The sequence below is a fragment of the Mangifera indica genome, chromosome 14 (genome assembly GCF_011075055.1).
Source record: "Mangifera indica cultivar Alphonso chromosome 14, CATAS_Mindica_2.1, whole genome shotgun sequence".
In the NCBI taxonomy this organism is placed as follows: Eukaryota; Viridiplantae; Streptophyta; class Magnoliopsida; order Sapindales; family Anacardiaceae; genus Mangifera; species Mangifera indica.
The window spans coordinates 6,791,750-6,808,457 of NC_058150.1; the positions used below are offsets into that span (position 1 = coordinate 6,791,750).

General features: G+C 31.5%; 2 protein-coding genes across 2 annotated transcripts; both read right to left on the reverse strand.

Moving 5' to 3' along the window:
• Positions 1 to 8,193: 8,193 nt before the first annotated feature.
• Positions 8,194 to 9,290, reverse strand: LOC123196934. The gene is made up of 3 exons (XM_044611085.1): positions 8,991 to 9,290; positions 8,707 to 8,912; positions 8,194 to 8,627 (listed from the first exon to the last, which is right to left on the reverse strand). Exons 1-3 carry the CDS (start codon positions 9,087 to 9,089, stop codon positions 8,426 to 8,428), a joined length of 507 nt encoding a protein of 168 aa, XP_044467020.1. The 5' UTR covers positions 9,090 to 9,290; the 3' UTR covers positions 8,194 to 8,425.
• A 6,615-nt stretch (positions 9,291 to 15,905) lies between these two features.
• On the reverse strand, positions 15,906 to 16,660 carry LOC123196935 (transcription factor bHLH117-like). Its single transcript, XM_044611086.1, has one exon. It carries the CDS (start codon positions 16,655 to 16,657, stop codon positions 15,959 to 15,961), a length of 699 nt encoding a protein of 232 aa, XP_044467021.1. The 5' UTR covers positions 16,658 to 16,660; the 3' UTR covers positions 15,906 to 15,958.
• Between the last annotated feature and the right edge of the window lie 48 nt (positions 16,661 to 16,708).

The following is a 16,708-nucleotide window of genomic DNA, read 5'->3' on the forward strand; positions in this document are numbered from 1 at the left end:
TATCTCCCTTTATAATGTCGGGCCATATGAGTGGCAAGCAAAAGCATCAGAAATATAAAAGAGTCCCAATTTTGAGCTCTTCCCTGACACCTCTGTACCTCCACGCTCTTCCATAAAACATTGAATAACACTTTTTTAAGCTTGATTTTATTGGGAATGGTACTCTGGGAATTTATTTTTGTGAAGCTCAGGGCTCTAGTGCTCTTAACAGGTCTGAAGCTTACAAGTTCATGCGATTATGTGAAACTTGAACTTGGGTTGAGCAACTGAAGATCATATCGGCCAAGAGATCTGATACATTGTTGAAGAAGATCTAAGTCAGCCATTGTTTTGTAGCTCACTAAAACTCTAGGCTCTCTTCTCTGGTTGACAAATTCTATGTCTGATATACTTGTGATGACTGTATGATCACATGCTTGCACTTAGGGTTGGATTCAAACCGAGCAGAGCTCGGCTCAGTTCATATATAGGCGCCTCGAGTTCAGTTCGACTCGTTTTTCATTATCAAAACGATATCGTTTTTAATATATATTGATCAAAACGACGTCGTTTTGTATAAAAAATTTTAATAAAAAATCTGTCGAGTCAGCTCGAGCTCGATCAAGCCCGACTCGTTTTGGGCTCGATCGAGCCAAGCTCGAACTGGCTTAGTTCGAGTCCAACCCTACTTGTACTATATGTAGATGATTGGAGGCTCTACAATTTTTTATTTTATTGAGAGAGTTTTCCTTTCTACACGTTAGCAAATGAAGCACTAACTATAAATGTACAGAAATATTTTATTAGAGTAACTTCTTTTTCTCACTACTATCATTTTAACTTCTTTTTCTCAAAGTATCATTTTTAATTTTCCGCTTGGAGAGAGAGAGACAGATGAGATTGGCTTTTGAAGCTTGCAGTTAAGACAAATTGTCTTGCTATTGGCACTTACATAGCATCGAGGAAAAAACACAAAAACGTGAAAATGAAAATATGAAAACGTATTTTTTAAAAGATATAAAATACGAAAACATAATAAAATATGTAAAGGGTTGCAAAAAAAATGACAAAATTTTATACTTCTAAGACCTATCCCAAGATATACTAACTTTGCTTCTTTATAAGGTTCATTACACTGTACCACTACATCCAATTTAAATAGGTATATATTATCTTATTTATATTTTATGCAAGACGTAAAAATAATGATTTGTTCATTTCTTCCAATAATTTTTTGCTTATTGAAATTGAGTACAGTATTTAAAACTTGTCACAAGTCAACAACTCAAGAAGGGAAGAAGCGGCCACCTAGTGTTTAAAACTTTACAAGTCAGCAACTTTATAGAAGTTTTTTGGGATATTAATTAAAACCGTCAAAAAATTTTCTACGTCAACTTTTTTTAGTAAACGTACAACAGTTTTATTTTATAGACAAATTAACTTTTAATTCTAAAAATACCCTCTCTCAGTTTATTGCGTCACTCTCAATAATTTACATCACACTCGATCACCTAAAATTTTCTTAACATATTTAATAATTTTTTATTCGAACTATCACTAATTCACGTTGTAAAGATTAAAAACATATTTAAAAATTGATAAATTTTTGTTTAGATTTCAAATACAGATAGTAACAAAAAAATAGTATAGATGAGGAGAATGATAAGTACTAACTGATGTTGTAAGCGTAGGGTGCGTACAAGGTGCAGGGTGCATACAGGGCGCGTGGATGCGTGCAGGGTGCATACAGGGCGCGTGGGTGCATACAGGATGTGTGGATGCATATAAGGTGCATACAGGGTGCGTGGGTACGTATAGGGTACGTGTAGGGTGCGAAGTACAGGGTGCATAAAAAATATAAATATATAAATATATTTATATTTATATTTATATAGAATAATATAATATATATTTAAAAATTATTATTATTATTTTTATATATTATATTAAATATTATAATATTTAATATAATATATATAAATAATAATAATAATAATTTTTAAATATATATTATATTATTATATATATTTTTTATATTTTTTAAATATTATATATATATATATAGATATATATATATATATATATATATATAAAACCGTGCGTGGGTGTGTGCTTCGCACCCTATTTTATATATGTATATATATATGCATGCAAGATACGTATAGGATGCATGGGTGCATACAGAGTATATGAGTACGTACAAAATACGTAAAAATATAAATATTTATATTTATATTTTTACATATTTTATACGTACTCATATACTTTGTACGCATTCATGCATCCTATACGTATCTTGCATACACCCATGACCCTTTACATCCTGTACACGAAAGTTGTTGAAAGTGACGTAATAAGTTAGAGAAGATATTTTTGGAATTAAAAATAAATTTGTTTATAAAGATAAAATCGTTATACGTTTGCCTAATAAGGTTTAAGCGAAAAAAATTTTATCGATTTTAATTAATATCCCAAGTTTTTATTTCTTCTCTCCTCATAGACGCGACAACCATAGAGAAGGAACAGAGGATAGGCAATGAAGCTGATAAGCAGTGATTTTATAACAATGACTCTACGTACCAGTAACTACATTTGTCGAGATTTGAAATGCTAAAAGAGAAGGTGGGGAGTTGAGACGCCAGAGACGGTAAGGAGTTGAGACAGAGGAACAAAGTTATGTTACTGTGGAAATTAGAAATACAAACAACCTATTTTCTTATGATATGAAACGCGTTTCTAAAAAAGAAATGCATTTCATATTTGCTGAAACCATCTTATTATTGTGATTTTGTTAACAAAGTCAGAAAAGAATGAAACCCTAAGCTATGTTGTTGAGACGAAGGTGAGAGAGAAAATGACAGAGAGAAAGAAAAATGAGAACTATACAAACCTAAAGAATACGTAATTTTTATTAAAATGAGTAACTAGCAGTTACAGACATTTTGCAAGTATCCATGTGGCCCTTTGGCAATTTACACTGTGCCCTTTGGCAATTTACAAGTTCTAGCAAAGCACAGGTGTAATACAGAAACACGTTAAGGCACAGGCATATTCAAAAATATCACTTCCACCCTTAAACACTAACATTCTCCGTAAACTTAATTTTCTCCACTTCTCAACAGTATTCTAACATTCCTCTGTAAACTTAAGTTCCTCCAAACTTCAATAGTTCTTTCGTGGTAGGTAGCAAAATAAATGACATTCGTGGCAGGCAACAAGACAGATGATTTTCATGACAGCTTGAGCAGCGATGGTTCTTTTCCCCTTTCTCTCGCTCTTTTTCATTTCTCTCTTTTTTTTTATTTTTTAATATCTTTTTTTTTCCTTTTGGTTTTAAGAATTAGAAGAATTATACCTAAATAATGGCGTAGGTTGGCACTTCTTATAGTCAAGTGTACCTTAAGACCGTATGAGCAAACACAACATTAAAACAATGTGACATATTAAGAATATAAACTTCATTAGCTCTGAATGGCAACATTATCATTGCAAAGAATCACCTGAAATTGGGAACTAGCATTAGTAAAGAAGGGGATATTAATTAAAATACACAAAAAAATTTACGCCTAAACTTTTTTAGGAAAACTTTTAATACATTTTCTTTCGTAAGCAAACTCATTATTTATTCCAATAATACACTTTCTCTCGTAGTCTACCTTCCTTCAGTTGTGTTCTTTCTCTGACAGCATACTCCAACAATACATTATTATATTGAAAGTAAGTTTAATAACTTATATTTATATAAATCAAAATATGCATCCCAAACTTGTTGTGGAAACTTGTGTTGATAAACGTTAACAATTTTGAATGCTGATTTCCAAAACAGGTTGATATTTTTGTTTTTTTGTTGATAGCTACCAACTACATTACATAGAAATCAGATTGATCTTTTTATTTGTTTGTTGATAGTTACCAACTACATTACTTGTAGACAATCAATCTGTTATTTTCATCAAAGTTAAACAAGTTCTGATGTCCAAATCAGAATAAAAAAGAGAAACACAATTTCCTAGAAAATGAAATACAAAGGCAAATGCAAATGTGTATGCTTCGCTTTATAAATTTTTTCCTAAACTCTAAATCAATGCACTTGTTGTTTGTTTCAAAAAGTTGGGTTAATTGATTTTGTTTTCGATCAGGAAAATGGTAGAGTTGTATACATGCTTGGATTTGGTGGGCAATAAGTTGACGAAAGCAATAATACTTCAAAATACATTGGTGGGGTTCAAACATTGGTTTCAATTGACAAGAAAATAAATTATGATGGATTTGTAGAAGTGGTATGTTCTTGTTTAGGCATCGATCGAAGTTGTAATGATATAAAAATATATATGTCAAACCCAACAAAATCCATTGATTTGTCATATCTGTTAAAGGATGACTATGATGTTTGGGGCATGATGAAATGTGTGCATCAACAATGCAAATGAAAACCAGGAAGGGTAAAGTTAAGTAATAATAACATTTTCGTGTTGTGGAGGTTGGTAATGCACATTTGTCCCCGAGATAGTATAGGACCTCAACATAGACAAGCTGTCAAAATGCACTTGGAAAAATATTACAGATTATGTTTACCATAGCTGACTAGATGTATAGGTCAAAAAACATCATAACGGATATGGTTGACAGGTATAGAATTGATATCTTTTATGCTCAAGTTTAGCGTGTCAAGAATTGAACTTTAAATGAGATAAGAGGTTCACCGAAAAAGTCATTCAAACTATTACTAGCATATTGTTACAACCTTGAACAACAGAACCCCCCTGACATTGTTACACACATAGACACTGACATGAATAATCGGTGTTATTTTGTCTTTATAATTTTAGGATGTTCCATTAAAGTATTTCATGATTATTGTTGTCTCGTCATTTGTATTGGTGGGGCATTCTTAAAATGTCAATATTATGGTACACTTTTAATTGTTATGGGCAAGACAACCAGATTTATCTATCAGCATTTGGTGTTAGGGAAAAGGAAGAAACGATAATTTAGATCTCGTTCTTTTAAGCATTACATATGTGCATTAGCGACCTCCCAGATTTAGCATTTTCTTACTTGTATCAAACAAATAACAAATAAAAATACACTCCAATATATGCATTCACTCTAGCAGACTTCATTCAAAACACCATCCAATTCATTCAAAACATCATCCAACTAAAAATGTATAACATAAATCAAGCAATCAACTAGAAGTAATATAATATAAATAACATAAAAAATATTAATGCAACTCTAAATACAAATATCAATCATCCATTGCCACTATACTTCCAAATCTTGGATGTTACTATTTTTACGCATTTTGGCTACATTTTTGGCAACAAAGTCAAATTGATGTCTTATCGCAAGGTACTCTAAAATCTAAAGTATGAATATCCACAATCCCCAAATGTTAGGCCCTGTTGAGGTATATAAATACATCGTCTAAGTTTCAAAAGCTCCAGCTTTCGCCTCACACCCCTAATTATCTTGTAACTAGTCACACTAATAATAGATTAGAGATTATGATATTGTGTCATTGTTTTGGTCAACCTCTTTGTAGACTAAAAGAAACTCGCTAATGAGTAAAAAACAGTCAAAGTTCATGCATTGAGGTCTAGTTCATTGTATACCTAGTGTTGAGAATCATAGTTGATTAAAATGTATACATGTAACAACAGCAATCACTTCATTATCAATGTGACTAATATGTGTAAAGTTAAGAATTTAATATATAATCACATTGAACATGTGTCAAACCTTGTGCACATGAGCCCATAAAATGTAGCCCTGATCTAAGGTTTGATCATTTATTCCGTCGATCGGGTCTAGTAGTAATCAGAGCCATTGATGATTATCCGATCTAGTCTCTTCTCGATCTTTTATTGCTCACAGCAACCACTCATCGAAGGATGTCTTAACATATATCCACTTAGTCGATAGGAGTGAATGTCATAACATGACCAGGTAATTATCAACGTGTTGAAACAATAATATTATAGATATAATCACGTAATTAATAAGATAATAATATATTGAAGACAATACCCTATGTGGGTTAAAAATCATATACATGGTTTATTAGCCAATTGTTATCTTCACATAGTGTGTTTCACCATTCTTTCTCTTTTTTTTATAGTCTCTATTCAAAAAAGTTGTTGTTGTGGTGTTTTCATTTGTTACCTCATACTACTGTAAAAATTCAATCATATTATCAGCTTCTATTCCCTATTGTGATGGTCAGATAACTTCTCGCACTCATCGTTGTCTCAGCACAATGAGCCTTCTTTACAATCCTTTTCCATAATATCCTTTTAATACTAGATCAAGGTTGTATCAGAGTTTTGCAAACAGGGGTAACCTCCTTAGGGCTTGCATCCTCATGACTAAACAACTCAACTATGACCTCGGATGACTTCCCCTATATCATAGAAAAAAATTTAACCACTTAATTATATGGTTAACCCATAATCTTACGAATTGTAAATAATAAATAATCATCGGGAAAAACTTACCTTGTTTGTAGGGTTAGCATAGTACATACATTAAACTTTGCCAATTTAGCTTCAAGCAATGCTTGATGCTCGTCTAAGTTTCCAAGACGTTCATCAACTTTATCTATGAACCCTTAACGAAACTCATGAAGTCAATCAACTTTGTCTTCAAGCATCGATGTGGATGTAGTGGGAGTAATGTGGGGGGGGGTGTTGTTTTGGTCAATCGAGGAGATTGGACATGACAGAACTCTGTACAGGTGTACCCCTTTAATGTCTACGTATAGGTGTACTGCAATGTTGTAAATAAAGAGATTAAATTTCCACAAAAGATGTTATTGGGTAACGATCATTATTAGGTTCTTCTCCATCACACACTAATCTACAACATCTTTGTACTATAATGATTCCCTTTCAACCATCAGTGAAATCAAAATAGGAGTCACAATATCCTATCAAATGTGACAATTTTTAAACTATAAAAAATAATAGTTGTTTTCACATATAATATTATGAATCATCATATCATACTTGAAAAACCCCGAAGAAGCTTTCAACATCCTCCTACCTTAGGCACTCAAAAGTTCTCCATCTCAACATCTAGAGGTCAATGTCTTTGGACTTGCAAACTACAAAACTCCCCATATTGCTCAAAGTTTCACATATCCACAACTATAACATTGAAAATACATTATTAGTTGTACATAATCATTCATAAAATGTAAAGAGTAAAATAACTATTATTTTATATTTAGGTAACCTGAAATGTCACTATATATCTCATCATCTCATAAGATAGCACTAGGATATTCTTTTTATACTATAGATATTCATTCGAAACTATAGAATACTATATGATTGAAAAAGGAAAGAGATGTATTGATGGGCTGAGATCAAGAGAAGAGATGTGGCGTAATCTATAGAATACTATATGATTGAAAAAGAAGAGGAAGCAAGAGAGAGCACAAAAGATTTAGAGTACGACTACTGATAAATGAATATTAATTTGTGTACTAACAATAATATTTCATGATATTATTATATGTTATTTTATTTTTAATTTAAATTTTTTTAATAATTAAATAATATGTTATTGTTTGTACCCAAATTAGTTCACAAAATTTTATTGAAAGGTTTAAGAGGTTGTTGTTGAACGAGAAAAGAAATGCTAAAAGTAACATCCCAAATTCTATGGCTGAAAGGTGCTTAAACATGGCAAGAACCTCCCAATGCATCTTCCAACATGGAGATGGGATAGGAACATCAATTACGGTGATTAAAGATCTTTTGATCTAATTGATATTCAAACCTGTTCCCATTTCACAACAACTAATGCCTTGTAGCCATGTAGTGAAAAGTTAACTGAAGGAATCCATTAAACTTAATTCATTATGCAGTCCAAACGAAATTGCAAGTGAAAACCAGAGGGATTAGCTTCAAAATATATTGTTTTGCAACGGGTCCTAAAATAAATTGGCCTTGTATGCTTGTTCTACTCTCAGATTATTTAAAAAAAAAAAAAACCTGAGTCAAATGATTATGACTTGAATGCATAATCCACCGATTCATGATTTCGACATCCACCACTAAATCTAATCTAAGTTATATTGCAAATATAAATTAATTCATTTGTGGAATCCTTGACTCAATCTCTAATCATAGTTGACTAATAGTCATTGCTTTAAATGAAGTCAATATTACCGGGCCACTATGAAAGAATAAAGGACCCATGAAATGCTCAAAAAATTAAATTTATAAAGCATTGGTTAAAATAATTTAATAATTCCGCCGAATAAAGGGAACATATTAACAATAATACAATATCATCAGTTTGTCCCACATGCCATCGATCATGGTAGACGCCACGAAAATATACATTACATATTTTGTGGAAGTGTGATGAGGTAACAAGAAAACGATTGATTAGTAAAGTTGAAAACAGCAAACTCTAGATTTAGGCAATAAGGTTAAGCATGGCCTCCATACTTTTCATCTTGAGTAGCAGCAGTAGAAGAAACATAATATGCAACACAGAATAACCCATGAACAAAACACAGAATCCCTCCAATTGATAGAAAATGATGATGTGTGAACCCACAGGAAGCTCTTGATCTGTTGTTTGACATTGTTCCGATTACCAGCACTGACAATCCAACGGCTAATATGATCCTGATGAATTGCACTACATAATTAAACACATGTTCATAGTAATCGTATAAAATAAAGTAGTCCATGTTCAAAGACATACCAAGAGAAGAGGAGGCACACCAAGGAGAGTTGCCTGTTAGGGGAAGCTTTTGCAAACTCATCTTGAGAACAAATGCACAAGCACCCACCAAGTAAAGTAGAAATTACATGAGCTAAAACCAGAAGTACTCCTGCAATTAACCCTAGCATGAAAGCATCGTGGCTTGGGTCTCTACACTCGAATATCCACAGTCGCATATGGTTAACCTGAATAAAAGAAATGCATACTTATAAACATTTAACCTTTTTCTGTAACGAACGTTAACTGAATACTTTATAATGTACCTTGTTTTGTGCAACTTCAGCTTGGATGGCCAGAATCCCTGCAGCCACATCCATGGCAACGATTAACAGACAAACGAAGACCCCTCCTGCTTTAATCATTTTCGAGGAAATAGGAAATGAAAAGGAAGAAGAAGAAAGTAAGGAAATGGCGGTATGTTGGAATGAGAATAAAAAGGAAATTAGGAAAGGGTATGAAGAATTAAGAGAAAGAAAGGATGTTTAAGTAGTAGGTAAAAGTTTCTTTTGTTTAACACAGTGGCAACTTTAATTTGCTTTAGATAGTCTACTTTTTCTCCTATTTATCTTCTATCATGGCCTTGGATTCCTTTGATGGAATAGCAAGGAAAGTAGGGTATAAACCAGCTCATGGAGAAGCGTGCACAGGCATCTAGCATGAGCCTCAAAGATAAATCGGTGGATAATGTTTTCTTTTTGGTAAGTTTTTTTTATTCAATGTTTATGTACGTACAAAGATGCCGATCTAATAATCCGATCGATGTACATGGGAAGAATGCCAAACGACACTTTGGCTTCCTCTGTTGGGTCTTTATATGATTTTAGGGAAATTATTATGTAACCAAAAATAATGATTTTAAATTGGTATTCAAGAATTAAAAGTAATTATATTACCCAAAAAATTTAATTAAATTGAATCAAATTTTACTTTTTAATGAAATTTTGAGTGAATTTATGTAACTCAAAATGAAAAGAGTAACATCAACTGACATGCATAGAAAGAAACAAAGACTTTTGATGAAAATGGAGTACACTGAGGCCAGTCTACATAGACTGGGAAACAAGTGGACTCATAAATCAAAAGACAAATCTATCGAGGTCAGATTCGGTGGATCAAATTATCCCATGCATATTTTCAAACATTCTCCGATTTAGTTCACACCGACCTCAGCCTGAGCCTGAGTATATACTAGTGGATAAAATATTCGATAATATTGTTGTAGAAGGACAGAATTAGTATGGTAAGAAAAAAAATTTAAAAAAAAAGATAATTATTAAAAGAAATAAACGTAAAATCGTTATTTTATTAATAATATTAAAAATATAAAATAATTTTTTTCTCTCACAGTTTTAAAAACTAACAACTTCACCTTTATTTAAAGTTTTCTAACTTTCAAAAGTAATATTTTTTTCTTAAAACTTAGAGATTATTTTTCAGACGTTCTCTAGCAACTAACGACAACGCTTCAACCCACTATCTCGTCAATCACCAAATCTTTACTCTCTGACACAAGAAGAAGCAACGAAGACACATTGATTTGTTTAAATCAATGAAATCTTCGTCGATTCTTCTAGAATCAACGAAGACCCTTGTCTTCATCGATTCGTCTAAAATCAACGAAAACTTTATCAATTTTAGAAGAATCGACAGAGTCACAAAGATGGTTCTTCGTTAATTTTAGAAGAATCGACGAGGATGAGTCTTTGGTGCATCATCTAGAAGTTTTAGAGGTAGTTGGTGAGATGGTGGGTTGAAGCACTTTCTCCGATGGCTGGAAATGATGGTCGAAGAGCCTTTGAAAAATAAGCCGTAGGTTTTGGGCGGAATATTACTTTTGAAAGTTAAAAAACTTTAGACAGAGATGAATTTATTAATTTTTAAAATTATAAGGGGAAAACATAATAAATTTTATATTCTTTTAATATTATTAATGAGGTAACAATTTTACTCTTACCTCTTTTAACAAAAGTTAGCCCATAGGTGAAACTTTTGACTTTGCAAACCCTAAAAATGTGACTTTAAGAACGTACTAAAACTTTGAAAGGGGGGGAAGGGGAGGGGGGAATAGTCCTTTGGCCAAAAAAAAAAAGGATTTGCCAAAAATTCCCTTAAGTATATAAAGGAGTTTTGAATAGTATTAACTCATTCAAATATGGTTTATCTTACTAACCAAAATCTTTAGCTGCAATTCTTTGATTTTTTTTATTCATTTTTAAGTCAAAATCATCTCCAAAATGAGTTATACATACACTTAGTATCAACTAATTTTACCTTTTTTTAATATTTATTGTATTGTTTTTCCTTTTCATTAGAAATTTGAATTTTCATAGTAAATATCACTTTTTTTTAGTTTGAAATTGGTTATTAATTGATGAAAATTAGTTATTTGTTAGACTAAGGTATGATTTGTGTAATAAAAATGTGAATTTTGCTATAAAATGGTAGATTTTCTATACATAGAAAGTTTATGGTCTAGGATTAAATTTTTAAATTTTGGTTAAGAATGTAAATTTTGTTTTTAGTAGATGAAAAATGTTTGTGGTCAATTTATAGCTTGATTTGTGAAATGAAATAATGAATTCAGTGAAAATATTGATGATTTACCTGTTAGTAAGTGTGAAAAACCCAACAAGTGCAATCACATCTACTGGATAGATCACGATTACTCCTATTGGATAGATCACACTTACGTATTATTCATCACACACAAAGACTAAGTTGATAGGCATTGTGCCTAGTACAAGGCAAGTAAAAATTTTCCGCCAAACCTACTAGGAACTAAAATGTATTTTTCACAAAGGGGTAAAATGATATTTTACATTTTAATTTTGTATAATTTGTTGTAATTTTTTTATAAAAATATGGTTATTAAATTTTCTAACAGTTTATTTGTTTTAATATTTAATTAAATTATAAATTAACTATTTTTCTTTTTATTTTAGATGTTAGCATCAAGAGAAGTTAAGTTGAAAGGGTCTACATATCTCGTAAATTTTAAAAAAGTGGCATATTGATTGATTCTTAAACGAAAGCTTAGAGTCTCAATCAACCTTTCATATGCAAATCTTGTTTAATTATCAACATTCATTGATTCTTACCAATGTATCTTGTTATGTTATCATTTGTGGATATCCACTACCTTTTTGTACCTAACCATAAATACTTCTTTCGATATTTCAGAAAAGGAAAATTTATGCAATGAACAAGACAAAATTATTTATAAAAACATTTATTAGAATGCATGAATATATAGTGATATTGCACAAATTATAATGTAATATATCCTCTGAACTCTACATATTAGAATATATATTTAAACCCTTATATTTTCATTAACTTACAACCCAAAGGTTTTAAAACTTGTAGGTTAGCATACTAGGCATGATCACGCCTATTTTGCCTACTATGCCTACTCTACCCAAATTACTCCTACCAATGATTAAGATAGCTCCCTATGAGACATTTTATGGTAAGAAGTGTAAATCACTATTACATTGAGATAAGGTAGGCGAGAGAGATTCTCTAACACAGTATTAGGGTCAGAGATAATCCAAAAGATGATTGATGATGTGAAACTAATTCATGAGAGAATGAGACAAGCCCAAAACCGATGAAAGGTTTATGCTAACCAAAGGATATGGGACTTTGAGTTTAGTATAGGTGATAATGTTTTATTAAGGTAGCTCCTTATAGACATTATATAAGATTTAGTATAAATGGAAAGCTAGCTCAGAGGTATATTAAATCTTTTAAGGTATTGTAGAGGATAGGTAAGGTGTCTTATTGGCTTTTATTGTCAACAAGTATGGATCACATTCATAACGTGTTTTATGTGTCGTTGCTATATAAACATTTCTATTGTTTCTCTCATATTATGAGGATCAAAGATTTGTTATTATAGAACAACTTGATTTATGAGGAGTGCTAATACACATATATATTGGACAGGAAGGTGAAGGAGTTTTGGAACAAATAGATTCCACTGGTCTAAGTGTTTTGGAGGAATCACAAAATCAAAGAAACTACTTGGAGAGTGAAGTAGGACACAAAACAAAGATTTTTTGAGTTATTCAAGTAAATTTTGAGGACAAAATTCAAATAAGGGAGAAATTGTAAAGGCCAATATACATCTGAAAGGCATTCTGGTCCTTTTTATTATTAAAAGTTATTTAAAATTTCATTAAGTGTGGTTAAATGATCATTCACAATGAATAAATGTTCATTCTATATCAAAAAGTTGTTCATTGAAGATGAATGGTAGCTTAAGGGCAAGAAAGTATTGTTGATGTTATGAATGTCCATTCTAATAAGAGGACTTGTCATTCATGAGTGAGTTATCAAAATGTCATTGTTTCATAAGAGAAGGAAACATGATTTAAGTAGATAATATAAGGAAGGCGATGCGTAAAAGTTGAACATCCGATCTAATGGCTAAAAATGAAAATCTATATAAAAGAGCTCGATATTCATAAGTCAAGTTTGATGTTTTTAATAATTTCACTTACAGTTAACATTTTAGTGAATATTCAGGGTTGAAATTACACAGATTAAAGGATCAAACACCAGAAAACAATATTGTAAGGTTTGCTTTTTTCAAAGGAAAGATAAGTAGGAGAATCATTCCAATTTTTATTGATGTTTATAGACCATCTTCGAGTGATTTTAACAATTCATGTATATTTTTTGTATGAAATAGGAGATTGCAAGAGTTTATTTACTCATATGGTCAGAATGTCTCCACATTTTTCAACCTAGTTTGGGCGATAAAGTTAAGTAGGTTAAGTAAAGTGCTTGAAATAGTAAATTAATGGTCATACTTTCATGAGGATTAAGTGATAAGTGGAAGCGTATTAGTCGTCATGAGAAACCATGAGAGAGGAGTCTTGATAACTTTAGTTGTATATAAGAATACGCTAAAAAGTCAATTTGTCATTGAGTAAATTAAGGGATAAAATAGCAGCCTTAATGACTTTAATTGTGTGTAAGTATATGTTAGATCTTGTAAAAAGGAATGAGAAGATAATTTATGTTAACTCAAATTAGCCAACATTCAGTGCTTCAAATCATTATATTCCCTAAATATTATAATACATGTAGCAACAAACATATAAAGACATGAACAGAATCATACACAACATAATGAATTAAGATACTAAATTAAAATTTTGGAAAAACAAACACCATATAAAGTTTACAATAAAACTATTTTCATTCATTTTGAGTACACAAATGAGTATATATTTGATATGTGTTATCATATGATTAGATAATTTTGATTTAATAATAAAGTAATACATAAATATTTATTCATTTATATTCTCAAAATAGATACGTATATTATTGTTCTAAAATTTAATACATGAGTTTGGAGAAAAACAACATTAAATACAATTACAAAACTAGTATACTCTAGTTATGCACCAATTATTGGTCATTATTGTTTCTTATAATGAGAAACCAAATTTAGTCCCATTGCAAATGTAACATCTTTGGAGACAAATTCTACACCAACATGTGCAATTCAAGTCAACATCTCCCTATTACACATTTTACACAATAATTGATATAAGATATTTGCAAGAACCAAAAACAACACCCACCAAGAGAAGCAAGTGTTTGTCTTTATTTGATATAGTTGTGTGGTTTCTAGTTCATATAGATTTTGTGTATCAATTATTGTACAAAATATCAAACCAGGAGATGTTAACTTGAATCACACATGTTGATATAAGACTTCACTCCAAAGTTTTTTCAAATTTGCAATGGAACTAAATTTGGTGTCCCATTATTGGAAACAATAGTGACTAATTACTGGTGCATATATAACTAGAGTAACACTTTGTCAAATGAGACTTTCATACTAAAGTCTCCCAACAATTTCACCAACCTGATTTCACATTCAATGTATTTTCATACAGTTTCACGTTCATTATATTATCATTGTGTTATCTTCCATTAAGGTCTACTATCCTTCATACCCAACTAATACAAAAACATTTGACATTTTGTTTGTTTAAGAAAACACACTGGAAATACGCAAAACCCTAAGTTGATAATGTCATTTTATCTCTCTCTCTCTCTCTCTCTCTCTCTCTCTCTCTCTCTCTCTCTCTCTCTATATATATATATATATATATAAAATATGCTTGTATCCATCATTCAAAAAAAGAAAAAAAAAGCATATGTTCATTTTCATGCCTAGATTGAATGAAGTTTCTTGCTCAATTTCGTGTTTCTATTAAGGTTTTGATAATAAGATTATTTAAAGTGACAGTTAGATAAAAGATATTAAAGTTTTCTTTAAATGTAGGGAGGTTAGAAAAAGAGAGAAACTATATCCAAGTAACTCTTATAATATTGATTAAAATCTATACATTCCCTCAAATATGACTATTTTAATTAATTTTTTTTCCCAAGAGAAATGAGGATTTAAGCCCCACTCTTAGATATTGATTAATTTGAAAGAATCTGCTCCAAAATTGCATTTAAAAATCTCTATTTTGTATAATAGATTTGGAGCTAAGTTGAGAACATAATTGGACCAAAATAGGCCTTTCGGCATTGAACTGATGCGTCTATATTTCCTTTTGGCCTGTTAACTATTTTCACCTAAAATTTAATGAAACAATAATTTTTTATCCTTTAAATTCCAAATATTCAGTTTTTGGTTCAGCCATTGAAATTGAAACTTGAACACTAATTTTAATAGTTAAAGAGCATTTTTTTATTTTATAAAAAAATAAAATTATTTATAAAATATTAACCAGTGAATGAGAGACACATGGCCTCATCTATTCCTCCATTTTTAAGTTAAATCACATCCAAGTTGGTGTAATTGGACTAAAATCTCACATTTTGGTGTCATTCCAATCAATCGCACCACTCTGACCATAGTGTGTCATCTCATCTCCTTACTCAACCTAAATGTCGTCTTACACCTTCACCATCTCCTATTTTTCACAACATACTCAATAGCATTGCTGACCACTGTGTTGTAAAGATTGGATTGTGAAAATGAGAAGAAGGGAAGAAGAAATTTAAAAAAATGATAATTTTAAAAATTATATATACTTATAATTAAATATGTTAGAGGACAAACTGGTCAGTTAAATGGTAAGCTACCAATATTAGAAATTCCTCCATAATGTTTCATCTTCATTGTTCATTTGATAGGAGTTTCATTTTCATGTCCGTACGTACCTTAATAAGCCCAAAAAAAAGAAATACTATACTACTGGTGGTGCTGCTGCTGCTGCATAAAAAGTTTTGCCTGGCCAAGTTTGTTCATCAAAATCAACTGTTCCAAAGAAAAAACACAAAACCCTTTAGAATAAAGCATGGTTTGTGCCACAGAAGAGTTAACCAAAACCTGCAAAAGTTGCTGCCTGTTCAACATCTCCAACCCACTGGGACCTCCAAAATGGTACACATCCAAGTAGTTTTGAAGAGAAAAGCTAGACTCAATTGGTGGCATTGTTTGGACAGCTTTGACTTGAGCTTGCAAGAATCGGACATATTTATAGGCCTCTTCCAGCGTGGTAGCAGTATCCATTTTCTTCTCACAGGGCATCAGCTTTTGCAAGCACCGAACCTTGTCGCTGATATTTTGTCGGCGCTGACGAGCCAACTCATTTTGCGGTTGAACGGGAGGCAAGAACTCGTGGTTGGGACAAACGGAGGAGTCGAAACGAGGACGTTTTCGAGAGGAAGAAGAAGTAGAAGAAAGGTTGTTGAAGGGTGGAAGATGATGAGAAGGCTTGGAAAAGAAATGGAAGAGGTGGTGAGTGGAGTCTGGAACGGGAAGGAATGAAGGTTGGAGTTGGTTGTAATTCAGTGGAATAAAACTATGAGTTGGTAATGGGATCATGGAATCAGCGAGTGTGAAGAAAGTATTTTCTAAGTTAATATTTGGATCCATATCCATTTTCATCAATCTAGGTAAATGAAAACAAATGCACACAGTAATGTTTAGAGAGAAGAA